At 43.2% G+C, this 21,242-nt stretch overlaps 1 protein-coding gene across 1 annotated transcript; it reads left to right on the forward strand.

Annotated features, from left to right (window-relative positions):
* Positions 1-88: 88 nt before the first annotated feature.
* Positions 89-21,022, forward strand: LOC118282750 (minichromosome maintenance complex component 3 associated protein). The gene is made up of 29 exons (XM_035604103.2): positions 89-229; positions 454-2,095; positions 2,548-2,795; positions 3,261-3,342; positions 3,598-3,745; positions 3,854-4,047; positions 4,818-4,957; positions 5,354-5,551; positions 6,255-6,523; positions 6,726-6,888; positions 10,924-11,081; positions 12,041-12,264; positions 12,483-12,727; positions 13,994-14,094; positions 14,297-14,428; positions 14,688-14,801; positions 15,135-15,287; positions 15,470-15,667; positions 15,844-15,912; positions 15,993-16,127; positions 16,266-16,422; positions 17,363-17,618; positions 17,815-17,912; positions 18,416-18,806; positions 18,954-19,244; positions 19,379-19,511; positions 19,689-19,874; positions 20,113-20,263; positions 20,459-21,022. Exons 2-29 carry the CDS (start codon positions 562-564, stop codon positions 20,618-20,620), a joined length of 6,330 nt encoding a protein of 2,109 aa, XP_035459996.1. The 5' UTR covers positions 89-229; positions 454-561; the 3' UTR covers positions 20,621-21,022.
* The last annotated feature ends 220 nt before the right edge of the window (positions 21,023-21,242 follow it).

Below are 21,242 nucleotides of genomic sequence, written 5' to 3' on the forward strand. Positions count from 1 at the left end.
ACCGACTGTGTGAGTTTTCTCTTGGTTGTTTGGATATGATAATGTACCATTAAAAAACATAAAGTGGTCGATTTGTCGGTTCAAACCCTTTTCGAGGAACGAAACGGCCGCAACGTTGGCAATCGCGGAGAGGAGTTTTGCATTGAGAGCGGACCAAGACAACGGTCGGACCACCGGAACTGAAAATGTCTTTGATCTGAACCAAACATTCGACACAGCAAACTCAAAGGTGAGATTCTTTTAGCATAAGTGTTGTATGTTGACCTTTAAAAAAAAAAACAGTCGGTCGCCCTATTTTCTAAAGTCTGTCAATACACCGTCATTAAGGGTAAAATAATCCGCTTTGCTAACGTTAATGGAAACAGTGTTTTTCGTGTTAGCTTAAGCTAGTGGCAAATCCATGTATTTGTATTCATTCCTATCATCCCTCGGATTTTGTTAACTTTCACAAAGTGTCTTAAACCCGGAAGCTTGGGAGACAGGTCCGCTCTGATCTACTGTGTGGATGAGAAACATCTCCAACGAATAACCAAGGTTTAATCGGCGGCTGATATTTGCGCCATGAATCCGTCCAATCCGTTTGGCAGTCCACAAGGTGGAGCTTTCCAAGCCCCAAGCAACACCATGAAGACTGGCTTGTTTCAACCATTTGGACAGCAAAGTTCCAACAATCAGCCACAGACTATGGGTTTTTTTCACTCATCAGCGTTTGGACAGCCGTCACTCTTAAATCAGCCGTCTCTCTTAAATCAGCCCTCACCTCACGGAAACACCATGTTTGGACAGGCCCCAGCCTTTGGACAGTCGTCTGCACAGCCTCCCTTGCTTCCTACAATGAGACAAGCTCCAGCGTTTGGACAACTTTCAGCAGGAATGAGTAGCTCAGGGTTCGGGAGAGGCACAGGACCAGCTTTCGGTCAGACTAGTGGACCGAACCAGAGTTCAGTCTTTGGGCAGACACCTGCATTCGGTCAGACTTCTGCATTTGGGCAGGCACCAGGATTTACCCAACAGGCCCTAGGGTTTGGCCAACAGCCCTCTGGATTTGGAAAGTCCCAGATGGCTTCTGGATCCACCTATGCCTTAGGGCAACCTCAGCCACTTCCATTTGGACAGTCTGCGTTTGGACAGCCATCGTCGACCATTGTCACCACCACTGTATTTGGCACAGGTCAGAGTGTGACCCAGAGCAAAGAATTTGGTACTTCTGAATTCAGTTTCAAGCCGGCCAATGAGGCACTTTTCAAACCCATCTTCAGTGCCAGCCCTGAGCCTACCAACCCTCAAACTACATCCATGTCCAGCTCACCGTTTGGTGGTAGTGGGAATCAGACACACTCCAGTATCACGACCACTGGCTTCTCTCTGTTGACCAATGCTAAGTCTGGGCCACTGGGCTTCAGCTTCTCACAGCCAGCTGCAGCCGCCTCTATCTCTGCTCAAAACAATCCACTAACAACTAACAGTAGCAGCGGTCCTACAAACACTCCGCAGTTCACCTTTTCCCAGCCAGCCCCTCCTTCCAGCTCAAGCACCATTAAGGAAGCCACCACACAGCCCACAACCCCATCTTGTTTTAGCTTTTCAGTTACGGCCCCCCAGACCAAGACAACAACCCTTTTTGGCGGAACCAGTTTTGGTCAGTGCTCAGCCTTTGGTGACACCAAAGGCCAAACAGAGGCCAGCACAGATGAAAAAAGGAACAATCTTGAGACCCTAGGGGATACGGATGTATTTGCAAGATTTAGCAAAGGCACCAAGCGCAAGGAGGATCCAGTGGTAGCCAGCACAGAGAAGCCTGCCACTGAGGAGGATGTTCCAGCAGAATCAGATTCACCAAGACACCCCTCAAAGAGGCCCCTAATGAGGTCCCAGGGCCCTCCGAGAGGCTTATTCGGTAGGGCACTAAGTGGTCTTCGTAGAGAGGGCACTTACCCAGTAAGGCAAGAGGCCACAAAGGAGACCCCGCACCAGGCAGTGAAGTGGGAGGAGACGGAGAAGGAAGATGTCCAAGGTCAGGATGACAACCTGGCTTCTACACCACCCACTGTACAAGCCCTCACCAGAGATGTGCTGGAAAAAGCTGAGGAGTCAGGTGAGCTCTGCAAATCATACACACTCTGTTTTTATCTACCTTTTGCAACAAGGTGTGCTTATAGATTTCTGGTGCCTGGGAGCACAACTGAGAAACAACCATTACAAAATCTTAAACTTAAATTTGCCTTTGATTGACCAGTTTATCAGTATTTTTTCTTTTCTTTGCTGAAGCAGCAAGGGTAGCTGGAAGTTCTCCACACCTGATTAAAGAATTGTTAAATTTAATATTAATTTAATATCAATTTTTGTTTTGGTAATTATTTGTGGGCAACATTAATTAATATATATTTATTTCGTTACCCTCCTCTTCAAAGAATAGTTTTTGGTTTTGATGAAGAATCTTTATCTTGCTGAATTTCAAGTACATATCTTCAAATCAATTATATCAGCAGATTACTATTAAAAAATGCTTATCCTGTTGTCTGCCTATTACCCCTTATCCTTGTCTAGATTCAGCAAAAGCCGCTGACCCGCAGCTCGAAGCCGTCACCCCTGTGAAACGTGGCATCCGTAGGGAGAGCTCGGAGAGCCTCGGCGGCATGTCTCCGACTGACTGCACCTCCATCCAGTGCAGGAATGTTCCTCCAGGCCTCAACAAAAAGGACACAATCGAGAAGCACTTTGCTCGGTTCGGCAGAGTATCTAAGGTGTTTTGTCGGCCTGGCAAGAACCTGGCCTTTGTACACTTTGATGACCACGTGAGTTAAATTTATTCTGCTTGTGCTCATTAAAGTACGTTCACAATAATCTGGCTATCTTGAGTGATCTGGCCTCCTCAAAACTGTCAGTTAATGATTTCTATTCTTCAGAAAGCTTTGTTTTGCTAGCACACTTAATTTGAAACTGTAATTTTATAATTTTAGTGTCACCTTTAGTGTCAGCTATGCACCAGCTATTTGTTAGAAGAACGGTATTACAGCTAGAGTGGAGCACTGTTTTTAATACTAGTTAACTGTTGAGATAGGGCTCTTTTCCTATTTTTTTTAAACTTGAACAAGCTTTATAAAACACATCTTAGCATGTTTGGTTTGTGGCATTACCTACTGTGTCACTGGAGCTCAGTTTAAAGTAAACTTGAGGCTTGTTTATAATATAAGAAAAACAAAAGCAGGCCAAACATGTTGATGTATATTTGTATATTTTTTATTTCCTTTTTCTTTCAGGCATCTGCAGCAAAGGCCAAGAAGAAAGGCAAAGTCCTGCATCGACATGAACTCCTGATCTTGTGGCAGAGAAAGAAGCAGAGTAAATACTACATATTTGTATAAAAGCTCAATTAATATAAAAAATATTGCCAGCAGTCAACAGTCTCTGTTCTCCTGGATTGATATAACTATGTAGAGGTACAGTATAGCCCGAGAATCATAATCATAAGTAACTAGAAAAAAAGGACTTGTTATTGAGTCTTGAGCAATTTATTTCATTTCACTTTTTATTCCTTGCTTCAATTTAAAATATTGACTCGTGTTGTTTCTTTGTTTGTTTTTCTTTGTGTATCAGGTCCAGAGGAGAAGGGAAGCAGACCTGCAGCAAAAAAAGCAGAGGCAGAAAGCATGAAGGACCCAGAATCCAGGGCTGCTTCCTCCCCTTTCAGAAGAACTCAACTCAGAGCTCCCGCAGTCAGCAGCAGCATGGCCTTCAGCCACAGGTATGAAAGTGTTTATTGTGAGCTTTCATGTACAAATTGACGCCTTTTAAATAGGTGAAAAAGTTGCTGTCGTGCTGTGATATTCCTACATATGTACTTCTGTTTCAGCTCTCCAGTGAAAAAGACAACATCTGCCAAGTCTCTGCAGTTAGACGCTGAATTCCAGAGACAGAGCAGCACAGAGTCCCAGAGCACAGAGCACCCTTTCCCGTCTTCCCTCCTCCCCCTCATTGGCCAGTTGGCAGAGAACGCCGAGGACAAGTACCGCCTCCTGGAGCAGAGAGACAAGATCCTACGTCAAGGTGAAGCTACTCCTCGCATCAGTCTAATGCAGCCTTAAACATGGCTTTGAAACACAGGAGTAGGGATGAAACGGTTACCGATTTCACGGTAAACCATGGTGAAATTCCAGAGTTAGTTTTACTTTTCCAAATTTTAATTATTAAAACGCGGTTGATTACCACCGTAGATTACCCTAGTAAATACTGTCCAGCTCAGTTAGCAATAGTCCTACACGCAGCATGCAACGTCAGTTGTGGATCCGAGTCACGCTTGGGAGCGGTGCTTTTTATTTTGCAGAAAGAATCAGTGAGAGCTATATGTTTTTGAGGTTCAGCGCAGAACCTTCTTTCAGTTTCAGTTTCAGAGAGAGCCCGTGGTCGAGCGAGTAGAGTGAATGCAGAGAGGGAGCAGCGTCAGTGAGGACAGATAATTGAATCAGAATATTGAAAATAAAACTGTTTTGTTTTATTTCAAATCTCATTATTTCATGGTGGTTATGTTGTAAAGCAGAATCAAACTGGCACATCTCTGCACGAGATAGGATTTTTGTGTATGCAATGCAGCCGCAGTAGGTCTCTTACACGTGCCTTTTCTTTTTCAAGAAAAAAAGAACGCCGTTCTTTTGAAAGGTTTATGTATCTTTTGGAACAGTTCATCATATTTTAAAAATACCTCGATAATCCTGATAACCGTGATAATTTTGGTCACTATAACCGTGATGTTAAATTTTCATGCCTTTGAAACTCTACATGGGAGTCATTCAATGTGTGTGCATATTATGTCTGCACAGGTCGGCCCAAGCGAACGGACCTGGACCTGTCTAAGGTGTTTGTGGGGACGTGTCCTGACATGTGTCCAGAGAAGGAGCGGTACATGAGAGAGACACGGAACCAGCTCAGCATATTCGAGGTCATTCCAGACACCGAGATGGTAACGACTTTAAGGCTTATGTTTCACATTTTGACTGAGGAATGTTCAGCTGAGACAGTCCAGTTAGATGTTACATCATGTCTCTGGTATTCTCAGATTCCTTTGAGCAGGTTTTTTACAGCCTAGGTCACTTATTATACTCCCTGTCAACTAAGGAAGGCAAAAATATAGAAAGACATAATTTTTTTTAAATTACTCTAGCATTTATTATTTGTTGGTTATTGGTAATATCATATTGTTGGTATAACTGTTTTCCAGGCATATGGAATATATTAAATAAATGTTGTAGCTTAAAGGATAAAGACAATTGGGGCTTTTGCAAATTAGCTTCTTGGTTCAGGAGGGACACCGTAGACGAAAAAAAACCCAAAAAACTCACCACCTGTCCACAACTAGGTGGATCACAGGGCAGCCATCAAGGAATACAGTCGCTCATCAGCCGACCAGGAGGAGCCCCTGCCACATGAGTTGCGCCCCCTGCCTGTGCTCAGCATGACCATGGACTATCTGGTGACTCAGATCTTGGACCAGGGCCATGACAACTACCGCGACTGGTATGACTTTGTCTGGAACAGGACCCGTGGGATCCGTAAGGTAAAGCCCTGCTTCAGATCAGCTGCCCTTTTCAAATATTCTCTGTAATAAAATAGAATTTGTGTGAATGAAAAAAACAACCTGTTTTTACACAAATTTACCTACACAAATCTATACTGTGATGGTCTCATATTAATATAAAAACAGCCCTGCTGCTCTTCACACCCAACTCCAAGTTAATGTGTTAGCGCTATTTGTTCACCATAAAAATGTTAAACTAGTCCATCCAAAATCTTCCTGTTGCTGCACTGTGCGGTTACCTATTCCAGCTGTTGAATGCAATTCATCATACTTCATGACTTTTTTTTTTTACTTTTTTTTTATTTAAGCGATCAGTGTCCCAAAAAATGTTTTTTCTGCAGTGAAGGTGTTTTTCCATGCGTGTGTGCTGCATTGTTTGCACAGGGTTTTACAGGGTTTAAATAATACGTTTCTACATTACAAAGTCACATGAGGCTCAAAAAGCATTAACTCCAGAAACATCTTTTTTGGGGAAAGTTGTAGTTGTAGTAATGCTTGTAGTGTGTTGTGCTTATATAATTCTGATGTCTGAAAACCAAAAGGTGTAGTTTCACAAACAATTTCTTACACACAACAGCAAACCCATTGCGCCAACACACTTCGTGGGTCCAGTTGTGACATGATCTTAACACTTTATAGGACATGTATTGGAAACTGCTTCAATCCTCTGTCATGCCCACAGGACATCACCCAGCAGCACCTGTGCTGCCCACACACAGTGTCTCTGATTGAAAAGTGCACACGCTTCCACGTGCACTGTGCCCACCACCTCTGTGAGGAGCATATGTCATCATTCGACTCCAAGATCAACAACGAGAACATGACAAAGTGCCTGCAGAGTCTCAAAGAAATGTACCAGGACCTGGCTACACGTCAAACCTACTGCCCCCGGGAGGCAGAGTTCCGCCAGTACAGCGTGCTGCTGAGGCTTAACGATGGTGACATCCTGCGGTCAGTCATGGAAACGCACACATAGCATTAAACGATTTATTCAAAATAACAATAAATGTTCAAAAAAAATGTGTTAAGTGAGTCTACCCCTCTGCTATAGAGGAATTGAGAATGATTTCATACAGATCCTGGGACTTATGTGTTCAGGGCATATTTTGTGTAATACTAATGAAACATTTCCTCACGCTTTATGTCCTCACAGCGAGGTGCAGCAATTCCGTGATGATGTGCGTAACTCGCCTGAAGTGAAATTTGCAGTTCATGCATTCGCTGCAGTCAACAGCAACAACTTTGTGCGCTTCTTCAAGCTGGTGAAAGGAGCCTCCTACCTCGCCAGTTGCCTCCTCCACAGATACTTCAATCAGGTCACCAACTCTTTTACTAGTGAATGAGATGGAGAAAATCATGAACTGTCTCCTTAACATGACTCTGTTCCTGAACATTATATTATATTAGAGCTTATTCTTTTCATCATGTACACTGATGAGTTGAATCCGGGTTAAAATCACTGTCCCTTATGATTTTCAATGTTAAATCTATACCAGTCGCAGAGGATGAGATGAAAATGAACTAAATTAGTTAGTTGGGCTGCAACCAAAAAATAGTTTCATCAACTATTCTTTTGTTACATATTTCTTATGACAGAAAATGTAACAAAGAGACCACAGTCATAATAATAATTAAAGCTGCAAGCGGCGATATGCGGGCCCTCACGCACATGCAATCCGGGGTGTGTCGCAAGTCGGATGTGTAAATTTAACTTCCCCGTGTCCTCAATTCAAAATTGCCAACTTCCTGTTTGGTTTAGGTCATGGCACCAAGATAACTTTTTTCAATGCTGGAGATGATACAGGTGCCCCTAAAAAATTCATACGTGTAGGTGAAACAGTAAGGAGGGGCTTGATTTCTGAAAATTTCTAGGAGGCGCTATGGAGCCATTTTGCAATACACAAGCCCAAAAGCCATATCAGATGAAACTACTCATCGTTTGTAATGTGTGTCAATTTCCCAGAATTTGCACAGTTAATTCCAAGTTCTCGTGACATGAGACAGGTGCTTACCAAATTTCTTCCATCTAAATCAAATTTAAAGGTAGCGGCTGTGACTTTGAAATGTTGTAGCGGGAGCTATTGAGCCATTTTGACTGAATTTTACTAAAATGTAATTTGGGACATCAGGAATTGCCACTCTGGACATGTCTGCCAAGTATCGTGAGCTACTAAGCATCCCAAGTCCCTAAAACACATATTTATATTTGATGGCGAACAATGCGTCGCCACGGCAACAGCGTTCATTACATCGTCAAACATTTTATGACATAACATCATCAACGTCTCATAACTTAGCAGACCAGATTTGAGGTGAATCTGGTGAACCTGCGAGGCAAGGTAACTTCCTGTTGCCAGTAGGTGGCGCTATATCCATGGGTCAATATTGACATGCAAATGTGTTGAATGCAGGACTGTTATCATTCCTGAGAAATTTGGTAAAGATATGACCACATATGGTCGAGTTATGACAGTCTGATGCTTCATGCTGGCACATCGAAATTTGAAATGGCCTAGATGACAAAAATAATACTTTGAAAAAAAATGTCCGGCTTCCTGTTGGTTATAGGGTATAGCGCCAATAGACTTTCTTTGTATGTCTTGACATGATACATCTGCCTCCAAAATTCTGTACGTGTGGGATAAGCGCAATTCCCAGACTGAAGTTTGGGGGCGATGTCGAGCCATTTTGCCCCGCCCACTCGCGAACAGCTTAAAGGATGTACATTTTCGTCGGGAATTTTGGGTGAAAGTCTCATCCAAATCAGAGCACGTTTAGCCCCTCAAAATACCCATTCTTTTATCACAAAAATAATAATCATTGCGATTACAATAGAGCCTTCGCCAGCCTCCAGGCTGTCGGCACTCTGGCCCTAATAATCATTGAGATTACAAAAGAACTTTTGACAACCTCCTGGCTGCCGGCGCTCGAGCCCTGATAATAAATAATAATACATTATATTTATATTGCGCTTTTCAGGGACTCAAAGTCGCTTTACAGAACAAAACAACAAACAAAGCACAAAGATTGATGGGAGGGGGGGTTCTATGGATAGGCAGAGGAGAAGAGATGAGTTTTAAGACGTGACTGGAAGGTGGTGAGGGACTCAGAGTCGCGGATCTCTTAGGGGAGGGAGTTCCATAGTCTGGGAGCTGCCCTGGAGAAGGCTCTGTCCCCAAAACTGCAGAGGTTGCTTTTATGGGTGGAGGGAAGACTGGCAGAGGCGGATCTGAGGGGCCGTGTGGGTTGGTAGGGGGAGAGGAGTCAGTGAGATATGGCGGAGCAAGATGGTGGAGGGCTTTGAAGGTGAGGACCAGGACTTTGAAAGTGATCGCTGTGCGACAGGGAGCCAGTGAAGCTCTTTTAAGATTGGGGTGATGTGATGCCAGGATTTGGTGTGAGTGATGAGTCGAGCAGCTGCGTTGTGGACCAGCTGGAGTCTATTGATGGAGCAGGACAATGGTGCCGTTGATGGTGAGTGTGGGTTGTTGATTTTGCCGAGTGTGGATTTGGAGTCTATGAGGAGGAGATATGTTTTTATCGCTGTTGAGTTTGAGGAAGTTATGTTGCAGGTCTTTATTGCTGACATGCAGGAGTCGATGTGGGAGAAGGGGAAGGGTTGTGGGGGGATTTGGTGCTGAGGTAGATCTGGATGTCATCGGCGTAGCAGTGGAAGTCTAGGTTGAAGTGGCGGAGGGGGGAGGATGTAGATGATGAAGAGGAGGGGGCTGAGTACAGAGCCTTGGGGGTGGCCTTGTGTAACTGTGGTTGTAGGGATGTCATGGCTCATGGTATCAAAGGCTGCACTCAGGTCGAGGAGGATGAGGATGTTGAGGGAACCGGTATCAGCAGAGGTGAGGAGGTCGTTGAGGACTTTGAAGGAGGGGTTTCTGTGCTATGAAGGGGGCGACAACCAGATTGGAGGGGTTTAAATAGGTTGTTGGTGTGGAGATGGGATTGAAGTTGTGTGGCGACTGTGTTCCAGGGTTTCAGAAAGGAAGGGGAAGTTGGAGATTGGGCAGCAGTTATTAAGGGAAGAGGGATTAAGACCAGGTTTCTTTAGGATATGGGTGACGGCAGCAGTTTTAAAGGCAGAGGGAATGGGACAGTGAGGAGTTGAAGAGGTTAGTGAGGTAGGGGCACAGGACGGGGATGCAAGAGCAGGGGAGTGGGGAGGGGTTCAAGGGGGCAGGTGGTTGGTTTGGAGGAGCTGATTAGTTTGGAGATTTCAGGAGGGGTAACTGGGTCAAACTGGGAGAGGCGGCAGTGGGTAAGAGGGGTAGGGAGGTACAGAGAGATGGTGAGAAGTGGGGGCATGGTAGCTGCTGTGGGGTTGGATGCAGGAGGAATGAGTCGCATAGATCCCAAGTAGATGTAGGGAGGGTGTCGGTCCTAGGCTTTTGGAGGTTGCTAAATGGAGAGAAGGTTCTTGGCTTTTAGTAGGGGTCAGTGAAGATGGTGGAGAGGTAAGCAGACTTGGCCACGATGAGGGCATCTTTATAGCCAATGAGGTGGAGTTTGTAGCCTTCTTGGTGGTGATGTTTTCTTTGTGAGTAGTTCAAGTTGGTGGCCAGAAGACAGTTTTTGTTTTGTGTTTTTGTCTCCCTCCCCCAAAAGGTTGAGGGAGGTAGACAAAGAGGAGTTGAGATGTTTTGTGAGATCCTTGGGTGAGATGAGGGTTAAGTGAGAGAGGGATGAGGCTAGTGGGAGTAGCTCAGTGAAATCAGAGAGGAAGGTGGGATTTGGTTTAGGTGGCCAGTAAATGATGATAACTGTCGTGGAGGAGAGTTAGTTCATGGAGGGCAGGGGCTTTATTGTTGAGTGATCGGGTGTTGAGGAGCGCAAGGTTGGCACAGTGAGAGGGTGGTGGGGTCGGGGAAGGCTGGAAAGTTTGTGCCGGTTAGCACTGAAATCCAGTCCAGGTTTTTTGTCCTGCCTGGCAAGTTGCAGCCTGCTGATGTTTTCGTCTCTATATGGTCTAGTCTCGTCATGGCTTTAATTAGGTCGTTTTAACCAAAGATTTCTCGCTTAACAATCATAAAAATCTGGGTCGTCAGCAAACTGTCAAATCTGAGGAGCTCGGAATAGTTGCATATTAATTTTCTGTTGACTCGCTAACCAAGCAATTAACTCATCATGGCAGCTTTATGGATTTTCAGGTTTTATTCAACTGAAATGTGGTTTGTGAGAAAAGGGTCTGCTCTTTTACATATGGTGATTGTTTGTGACTGTTGCCATCACATACAGGTGTTTGAAAATGTCACATGATGGAGCAGGTCCAGATAGAATGTTTTGTTCAGCACGTCCGTCCTCTTGCTTTACTCCCTTTGTTTTTGTGCGTGTGTGCGCAGGTAAGAGCTAAGGCCTTGAAGACCCTGAACATCGCCCACACCGTGGGTCCGCGGTCGACTGCGTTTCCAATTGAGGACATAACTCGGATGTTGATGATCCGCAACACTGCAGAAGCGACTGACTTCATCCAGCAGTATGGCCTTAATGTCAGTGATGGGTAAGTGTCTTGTCGAGGTCTGACAGAGGGTTTATTTTAATTATGTAATTAAACAATTCCTGACATTAGCTCTATCATGCTAGTCTTGTTATAATACCATCATTTTGACATTATACTAATACCAAATTTAGCATCACGGTACTACATACTAAAAGCCCCTTCCCAATCAATGCATGTGTTTGCCGATTAATATTTGCTGATATGAGCCTTTCACAGATATATAGATATCAGTGTTTATGTTTGCCGATATGAGCCTAAAACTTATTTTACTTACTGATTAACTGCAGAAAAATTTGTACATTTGTAAAATTGTACATTTATATTTTTTGTTAAAATCTTGTTTGTTTTGTTAAATTCAAGTTCAATATATTTGTCTGTATTTGTGTTTTCTTTATATTTATAGTTATTTATGACACATTTCATGGTGAAATTGTAAAATATCAAGCCTCAATTACATTTATTTGTCTTAAGGGTTTTGAAAACTACATCGTTGGAATCATTGCCATTTAAAAAAAAAACCAAACAGTATATCGACCCCTATATCTGTATCAGAAATGTTTTACTCCCTAATATCTGCATTGGCCCCCATACATCCAAATTGGTCGGGCTCTACTCAATACGAAACAATACTCAAAACTGAAATGATACTGATACTGTATCAACAGAATAATTGATACCCATTAGATCAGAAACTGAATATACACAAGGGTGGATCACATTTTCAAATCCACAGTTTGTTATCAACCTTGTAATACCTTGAGATTGCGGCGCCATGTGTAGCTCACGTGAGCAATTCAAGGAAGCATGAAGGAATAGAAGAGAAGGTCAGAATTACAACATATTAAACTGGCTACATTTGACTGAAAGACAGAACCAAAAGCATAAACGCCTCAGTAGAGTTAAAAATCACAAGTCGGTGGTATCGATCAAGTTAAAAACAAATGCCGTTTTGTCCACAGTATGGTTGAGCTGAGTCGGACATCATATCAGGAGCCCGAGCTGCCTCTGTCCCAGAAGAAATCTGAGGCCATCCTCGCAAAGAAAATGGTGTTGATTGGTGAGGTGGTGAACGGAGGCCTGCTCCCTAACCCTCCCCAGCACACCCCTGTCTGCAGCTTTGACTACCATAACAAGTTCCGCGGAGAGGCCCCTCAGGCTGAGACTGCTTCAAGCCACTTCAGAGGTACTGTTTCTGTTTTACACGTGTGCTTCTCTAACAGTACATGCCTCTGTCAAAGCAGCCACATGCATGACACCATTGTTTGTTTGCAGAGTTGGAAAAAGTATAGAGTTGAAGTGAAATAAAGTTTTTCACCTTTTATCTGACCCTTTTAATGCCACATTGTGCAACTGTATGCGTTCATGAGGAATAAAATGCCTTGATTGTCTTCATTATCTCAGCTCTTGCTGCCAATCTGGAGGTTAAGGCATCACCCAGCGTTGAGTCTCCGCCACAGGTCGCGTCACTTCTGGACACCCCCTCTGAGTTTGGGCTGCCTCCAGCTGTTACAGATGAGCCGGGCGAATCGCATTACGGCTCAGCCCAGCCAGCAAACAGCCAGCAGCCTTTCCAGCCGATACCTCAACCTCAGCCTGTCAAATCAACGTCTCCTCCGCCCATACCTCGGCCAGTGTACAGCAACGAGGTGGGGAAGATCACTCTGCTCTTTCTCTCCTATCCTCCACATAGACATCCTACTTTTAGAATGAATTCATTCACACTGAATTGCTTGGACTGTAGTTAATGTAATCTTTTTTCCTCTGATCCTTGTATATCTGTAAAGTTGGTGATAAAATAATTCATTTTTATTGATTTAAGACTTTTTACACTTCAACTTTTTTTATAACTGTTGTCAATTTGCAGATTAAGATTTTTTTTAAAACATCTAAAAAGCTTCTTAAATATGATGCACTGTTGTAGATGAAACCACTCAGGACAAGTAGTTAATATCAGTTCAACTCATCTTGCATTGAAGTGCTGTTTACACATGAATGAACCTATGATAATAATCCAGTAGTTCAATGTATTAATATAACACTCAGAAAGTCATACTCAAAGTAAATTTTACTTGTACTTTGACCTAAGTAATAGATCTAAATACTGATACTAAGCCTTGATTGTCTGAACCTTTTACGCCTGTGGGCACATGGAGAAATGTACTCCTGAGACATTCAATTTAAGAGACTTAATCTTAATGAGTGAGTTTTAAGCCCTTTGTGCTGTAGAGATGTGGAGACATAGAATCACATTACATTTAAATTTTAAGCACAAATGGGTCGTAAGGAACCTGTGATTTTCTTTCTTCCCCTGAGCTGCCAGACAGACTTTGTATCTCACAAATACACTCAATAGCCTCTATTCTAAATCAGACGGTATTACTGGCACAGACAATTTTTTTATAGAAAACAATTCCCAGTCTAAAATATGTCTATATTTTTATTTGAATATTCTTTTTTTTCCCTCCACAACCATCTCACAATCTCCGTGGGGGTAACATTTCTCTCAGCAGCGAGAAAAGCAGTGACTAGCAAGTAATGACCAGTAGACCTATACGGCAAGCTCACATGATTCAGTGGAAAATGGTCTTGAAATGACTTGTATCTTTTATTGCAATCATTTCTGGGACAATATATCATCCAAACAAGAGAATTTAGACACGCCTAGCGCTGGTGGAATTTAAGCATTTTGACACTACTTCAATAAGGGTGTGACATTGTCCGGTCAAAATAAATGGCTCCTCGTGTTGGCCCTTGAAACCTGAAAACGTATTACTCCTGAAAATGTAAAAGAAGCTAAGTACTACCGATATTTTGGGGTAGAAATAATGAAGTCAAAATATATTCAAAAAAATAAATAAAAGAGCAGAGTCTGACTGCAAGAGTAATTGTGACTGGCTTTGTTGTACCTGCAGGACATAATGGCTGAACTAGACGTTGTGATTGAAGAGGTGGTCACAGCAGCAGTGAGGGAGATAGCCGATGTTGGTGCCTGCTACGCCACAATAGCTCTTGTGTAAGTTCTGATGATTTATCATCTGTCCATCTTCAGTACCTGCTTTCCTTGTGCATACGTTCAAATAACATACCTTTGAATGAATACCATCCTAACCCACTTCTTTAGTATTTTTAATTTGTCTGTGAAGCCAGTGGAGATTTAAACTTTATTTTATACAGATGACCTGACTTGCTGTCATATTTACTCTTTGGCTCTGCAGTGAAAGCAGCATGCAGGTAGCCTCATTGGTGAGTGAGGTGTTGGGACAGATGCTGCAGGAGGTGTCCTCCACAGAGATCCATGTGGAACAGGAGCGTGTTGCTGAAGAGAAACACAAGCTTGAAGAAGCCAGGTTGGTCTGCTGACAGTTGAGAACAGCATGTTGATTATAGCACACCAGTAATTTCTACCCTCAGCTTGTTTAAGAAAGGCGAACAAATCTTGTGCCCCTGAATACAAATTAACCTTTGTTAGCTGTTAGTTTTTTATTTTATGTTTATTTAAGCAGACAAAGCCTTGCATTCAGTCTGTGACCACCAGAGTAGGTTAAGTAGGGCAAGTACTCACCCATAATTCACCCAAATGTCATTTTTACTTTCTGTCTGTACCAGGAGGAAGCAGGAGCACGAGGCTTTCCTGACCCAGTTCAGCTTCTCTTTTTGCACGGAAATCATCTATGAAGTTTTAGATGAGACCATCAAGGAAACCTGCACCTCTGAGATCCAGTAAACATTTTTACATTCAATATGAATAATCCATGCTCTTGCTTTTACTAAGGAGCACATGTGCTTCAAGGTTGAAAAATTGAGGAACGCATAAAGAACTTTATGGGATGAAATTAAAAAGAATAAAATAATGTGTTTTTCCTTAAAGTGTTGGTTCACCACCAGCTCTGAGCCTCATTTGACCCACTGCATAAAAAATATAAAAAACAATTTATTAATGAATAAAACCAGATGTTACATAGTTTAACACAAATCCTTTATAATGATAATAAAATACTCAGTTTTTGTGTGTTCTAAGGAATTAAAATTTTATTTGTTTGTGACCCCTTTTAGGCAGTCAGTGAATGAGAAAGCAGAGCGTGTTGCTAAATGCACGGAGCAGGTCTGCACCAGTCTAGTTGAAGAGACGCTGAAAGCAGATATTGCTCTGATGGTTGAAGAAATCCTTGACGTTGAGCTCCAGCGTATCCACAATTACATCAAAAGGTAGGAAAACAAAGAAAATCTGGAAATCCGGTCAAATAATTGCTTTACACAAAACGCCAAAACGAAGCCCAGAGGTTTCCTTGCCGATATCAACCAGTTGAACTGACACAAGTAAACCATTGCAACTCTGCTGCCGTTACTAAATCTGTAAACTTTTCCCCCCCTCTCAACTGTACCGCCAGGTGGCGTGATGTGGTCGCAGTCCGTCGGCAGCTGAAGAGACAGATGAGGGGTTTCCCAGCAGCTCCTTGCTGTGTGGACCCTCGATTCAAGCTCAAGGCTCTGGCTCCCAGTGCACCTGCACCGCCCCCCATGTCAGACCTGGCCCGAGGTCTGGTCAACCTGGGTAATGCCGGCACCCTAGCCCTCTCTAGCACCAGGTATTTCAACAACATGAAGTCTACTGAAAAAGTGTAATTTACAGTACATGACGTTTGATTAGATGGTTAGATTTTGCAGTACCTTATATATGGCTAAATCCTTGTTGTTTTTACTCCACTGTCTTTGAAATGAATGTCACTTTACCACTCCAGTAAATGTTTTGTATCTCGTTAAGGTTGTTAAAAATGAGGCAAGAAGCAATCCACCAGATGAGAGTCCACTACTACTATCAACAGCTGCTTGAGTAAGTCTCCAGTTGAACAGTATTTATTTAGTCTGTGGTCACTAAGCAGCAATTTGACCTCGTGTTGATGTGGTTCTCAGTGAGATCGTGTGGGCGCCGCTCGACTTGCCGGCGCTGGTGGCAGATACCTTCCCTGATGCACCTGAGCGAATCTTCTGGAAACTTGCTCTCCTCTTACCCAGCGACCACGAGAGTGTAGCCAGCCTGGCAGACAGGTAGGCAGGTGCTATGCAGTACGACAAAGGGTCAGCACAGCAACAGCAGATATTTAAATTAGACTCATTTGTGATGGCGGCACACTCGGTGTTTACCAAACCTTTCACTAAGTGTGACCTCTCTGTCTTTTGTATCAGGATTCTGTCAGACTGGCTGGAGGTGAAACTTGGTGGAGACAAGGCGTCGGAGGTGGAGGAGGAGCAGCAGCCGGTTGGCACACTGCAGAACCTGTGTGTCATCAACACACTGCAGGAGAAAGGACAACACACTCACAAAGTCCACATCAGCGTCAAGGTAAGATCAGACAGCAGCTTATATGGGTGGCTGCTGTCAAGTGAAAAAATTAGAGATCCATGTTTGAATGTTTTTGAGACGATGTGTATTCAACAGGGCTCATCTCGGGTAAGATTGTGGATACATGTGAAGGACATTACAGAGCTTCGAATTTTGGGTAACCCTTTTATCTGTCATGTGCTCATTCAGTATGTGCAGCACTCTTGTGCTACAAAGGCAAGTGTGCAATAAATAGTAATAAGAGTAAAAGGGTAATTAGAAAATATATATAAAGGGTAAAAATTCTAAGATATAAATAAACTTTTGTTAAAGGAAACTATATGCTCTAGACAGTAATTATTTGGAGAGGTAGCTTCAGAACATTCCATTTGAAGTGTGGGAGATGTTTGATGTGTTGGCTGTTTCCTTCCTTCTTACTCCACAATTTCCTCTTTTCATCATTATGATAGAGGTTGAATTTTGATTCATCAGTTCATAGAACTAAGAACTCTAGTTTCATTTTGCAGCCTGGCCCTTTTTGAAGTTTAACTGGTTTGATTCTTGTGGGGAATCCTTTCACAAGCATTGTGTCACAAGCAAGTGTCCAATTACTTATTATTATTGTTTATCTTCCCAAGTTCTTTCTATACTGACATAATCTTGCTCTGATTAAAGCTGAAACTTGTACTTGTGCTGTACTATCTGTTATTTTATCTCAAATCAAACGTGTATTCGTCAGCAGAGCTATCAATCACGATAGATGCACTATGATACAGTGGGGTCAGATTGTATGAATTAATCTTATCTCTTTAATAACCCACATTGATACAATAGTACAACTGTTTCTACGTATCTACTCTTTTTATATAATAATGATATTATCTCAGTATATAAAATATACTGTATTGTATTGTAAATATATATATATAGTTTTTCCACCTCTCTCCATGTTGTGTCCCAGGCTTCCCGAGGTCCACTGACTGAAGACGGCTTGTCTAAAATGGAGGAGAGCTGTAAGCTCCATGGGACAGGGGCTCTGATCATTTTGCTCCCTGCCATGGAGCCAGGGCCCGACGAGAAGGATGTCCCTCTGCTGTCAGCGTTGCTTCAGCTAAAACAGCTACAGCAAGCCAGCACCTGGCACTGCCCACTGCCCCTGGTCCTTCTGGTGCCAGGACCTGAGGGTGGCGATGGTGAAACACAGAAACTTGAAGAAGGTATTCAACAGTAATAATGACTTAATGTGTGTATGGTTGATATACTCTCGGATTAAAATAATGTTCATAAGTAGAAAAATAACTTTAGATATTCAGTGAGGCATGTCAGTCCATTCTTAATGAAACAGTAGCTGTATTCATTTGTGCAAAAAATGTGAAATAGGACTTATTCTTCTCCTGGTGCCTTGTGTTTTAGCCCTGATGCTACACACACTGGTCAAGGAAGGCTTGATATCAGAGTACACATTCTTCTTCATACCAGAGACCACAAGTGACATCCAGGGATCTCAACAGGTAATACACATGCACATGCACAGAGGTAGGGCTGAAAAGCAAAGGGGTGAGAGGGTTTAGGAAGGGAGAAAGGATTTTACTTCTCTCCTTCTTTGTCTGCTCCAGCGTGTTCTTTTCTCTCCTTCATTCACTTTTTTCTTTCTCTTCTCTTTCTCTGTCTCCTCTGTTCTCCTGTCTTGAGTATATCTTAAGTCTCCTTCTCTTCGGTTTCCTTTTCTTCCCTTTTCCATCGTATTCTTAATGGTGAGGTCGCACATTCAACTTGCTCGCCTCCTTGATCCATACCTTAGCAAGCTCCCTCTCTTTCATCTCGCTCTTCCATTCTTGCAGCTCTTGCCTTTTCTGCTGATCGCTTCTCTGGTGCTGCCAGCTCACACCCGAAGTTTATTCAAAATAAACTTTGAGATGTTGCGCTCTTCACCCATTACAGATATTTCTAATTCTTTATGGCCTATTAAAGTTCTCCCTCTTTTCTCCCACCTGTCCTGTTTGTCTGTCTCTAGCTAAGCCACGCCATGCGTTGGCTGCTGGCCCGTGCTCCACCATCCTTCCCCCTCTCCTGCCAGACCCTGGTGCAGCTTGTAGAGGCCAGTTTGAGTTGTGAGTTTACTCCCAGAGTTCACGGCCATCGGCAGGAACGAGCAACCGCACATCTTCCTTCCCAGGACCCCACTCCTGTCATCCAACTGTACAACGCTATCCTGGCTCACATTGCTGACACAGTGTCGTCCCAGGATCTCTGCAAATTCTCATGGCCGCCAGGCGAGTTCTGCCTGCCTGAGACCCAAGACTTTGTTCCTCATCTGGGCTGGAACTCGGCTCAGCACCTGGCCTGGTTACGTAAAGCCATCCTCAGCTTGCAGCTGCCACAGTGGGAGCAGCTTTCTGCCACCGGTCAGTAAAATATATTACTTTAGTGTATCAATTTTGTTTGCAAGAAGTGCAATTTGTATTTTAGTTTGTATGAATGTGCAATAATCATCATTTGTACTAATGAAAACAATAAACCTCTTGCGCTCACTCATCTTTCCCTTTCTCTAGACTCATGGTCTGAACTCTGCTCCTCCATCTTTTGTTACGCGGCTCAGATCCCAGTCTCACGTCACAGTCAGCCTCTTCTAATGTCCAGACTGGAAAACCTTCTGGAAAGGGTTAGGCTAAAGGGTCACTGTACCTGGACCCCCAGATCCAAGGTAACCAATGGAAGCTGGGACAATGGAGATGAGAGTGCTTTTCCAGTCTATAGTCAGATCCCTTGGGATGGCGTGCTGGTGATTTGCATAGACCACAAGCTGAAAGACTGGCAGATACCTGGACCGCTTGCCTGTGAAGGTGAGGGCATTCTTGTGGAAAGTGATTTAACTGTGGTGTAGATCAAGAATCAACAAACATGTTCTACCTGTACCTACAGATTGTGTTTAGCTGATATTACAATATGCTACTGTTTGTTTGTTTTGTTGTTGCAGACGCTGTGACAGAGGATGGGGAGATCCTGGTTTACTGCCCCTCAAAGGCCATGAAGGATTTCCAGCCTCCTGAAGGATGGACCAGGGCCATTAGACAGACACACAGGGAGAAGCAGCAGCAGGAAGAGAGAGGGTATTAAATTCCTCAGTTGAAGTTACTGCCGCAACATTTATCATTTTAATAAGATTTAGTTGTTGTCAAGTACAGTAACTGATATCTATTACACCCACATCTCCTTTGCCAATCACTTTTTCTAAACCTCTGTCCCTGTCTCGCTCCTTCATCCTTACCCTGTCTTTCTATCTCCAGGGCAAGTGCAGCTGCCTGTGCCACACCCTCCAGTCTGTCCCTGAGACAGAGGTTGTTCCACAGTTTGGCTGAGCCATTCGAGGCCTCTGCGGCCCCACAGGACATCACACACATTCCCACAACACAAGAGCTGCTGGCCCACAAAGTCCTCCAGAATTTAGAGAAGGAGAAGGCAGAGAGCAAAAGGTACAGCAACGGCTATGCTGTCATGTGTGATGCTAATCGAATTCGCCATTTTGCTTATCAACAGTATTGAAAGGGCAGGGGTACATGACTGAGAACAGAATAATCGTATCTTAAATGGCTAAACTTTGAGACAGAATTAGAGTTGTTGTTTTTTTATATTTCATTTCCATTGCACTTCTTATTTGCCAGAAATAATCTACTATATGTGTCTAACTCACACCACTATATCTTGCCACAGGAGCATGGAGCAGCTTCAACGTTGGCTGGATGGTGACCCCTTGGACCACTTGTCCACACCTCTCTTCATTCCATCCTCCATGCTGTTGTCCATGCCCAAAACCATAATTCACTCCCCCAAAGCCAAGATTAGAGATGCCACACTTGCGCAGGTACGACCACACTATCCTTCATTGATTCACTGTGGGTTTTTTGTAAGCACGCTTTGTAAAGAGAAAATTGTTTGGCTGAACTTACTGATCTTAAAGCACTTTTTTTATGTTAAAAAAAACATGTGGATGAAATAATAATAGATTTAATTTGCAAGTACATATTGCAGTAATCATGCATGTTCATTGTCTACTCAGGAACCTGACGACCTGTCAAAGAAAGCAGACTGGCCTAAAACCAGTCCTGTGTCTATGGCATGGCGAATGAAGGAACTCAAGCGACAGATACTTGCAAGCCAAGAGGAAGAGCTGGCCTGTAGTCTGAAGCTGAGTGGTCTGCTGAACATTGTCGATGAGTGATGGACTGTTGCTGCGCAGTTTTTTTCAGAAATTTGTTTGCAGCTTTGTTTGAATACTTAGGACAGACAAGCCTTTTGTCTCCAATGAGAGACTACTTTGATGTATTTGCTGAGCTCTAGCTGAATCTATGTCAAAATTAGTTCACTCTGTTGTGATTTATTTTAGTCTGTTGAGATGAGATGCACTGATTGGAACCATGCATGTCTTGTTTTTAAGTTCTGAGAAGAAAATCAAGATTTTTATATTTGGTATAATTTTGATCGTGTGTAAGAACAAATGCAGCATTTAACTGTTTTTTCGATGAGATGCTGATTCCCAGTGTAAAAAATCTCTACCTAAGCTGTTGTTTGCTGCTGTGTTTGAACCTATTTTTATATAATAATAAATTTAATGACATATTAATTCAAAATGTTGGGGATTTTTTCATGCGAATTTCCCATTCCCTAGTTATTACTCAGGTGCTCTCATTGCCTCATCATAATCAATATGTGAGCATGTGTAGTAGCAGTTGTCGTAGGAACTGCTTTGATTGGAGGACCTCACGGCGGGCCCACCTACGACTCCGCCCAGTCGGTTCGTGATTGGTCAGCTGGGTGTCTGCTCATATCTCTCCATGTGGAAA

This window comes from Scophthalmus maximus, chromosome 14 (genome assembly GCF_022379125.1).
Source record: "Scophthalmus maximus strain ysfricsl-2021 chromosome 14, ASM2237912v1, whole genome shotgun sequence".
NCBI classification, from domain to species: Eukaryota; Metazoa; Chordata; class Actinopteri; order Pleuronectiformes; family Scophthalmidae; genus Scophthalmus; species Scophthalmus maximus.

Excerpts from the sequence above, each read along its gene's own strand:
- LOC118282750 (XM_035604103.2), top strand. The coding sequence starts at position 562 with ATGAATCCGTCCAATCCGTTTGGCAGTCCACAAGGTGGAGCTTTCCAA. Across the intron at positions 12,728-13,993 it reads GGCCAGTGTACAGCAACGAG|GACATAATGGCTGAACTAGA; the intron begins GTGGGGAAGATC and ends TTGTACCTGCAG. Across the intron at positions 20,264-20,458 it reads GAGATGCCACACTTGCGCAG|GAACCTGACGACCTGTCAAA; the intron begins GTACGACCACAC and ends TTGTCTACTCAG.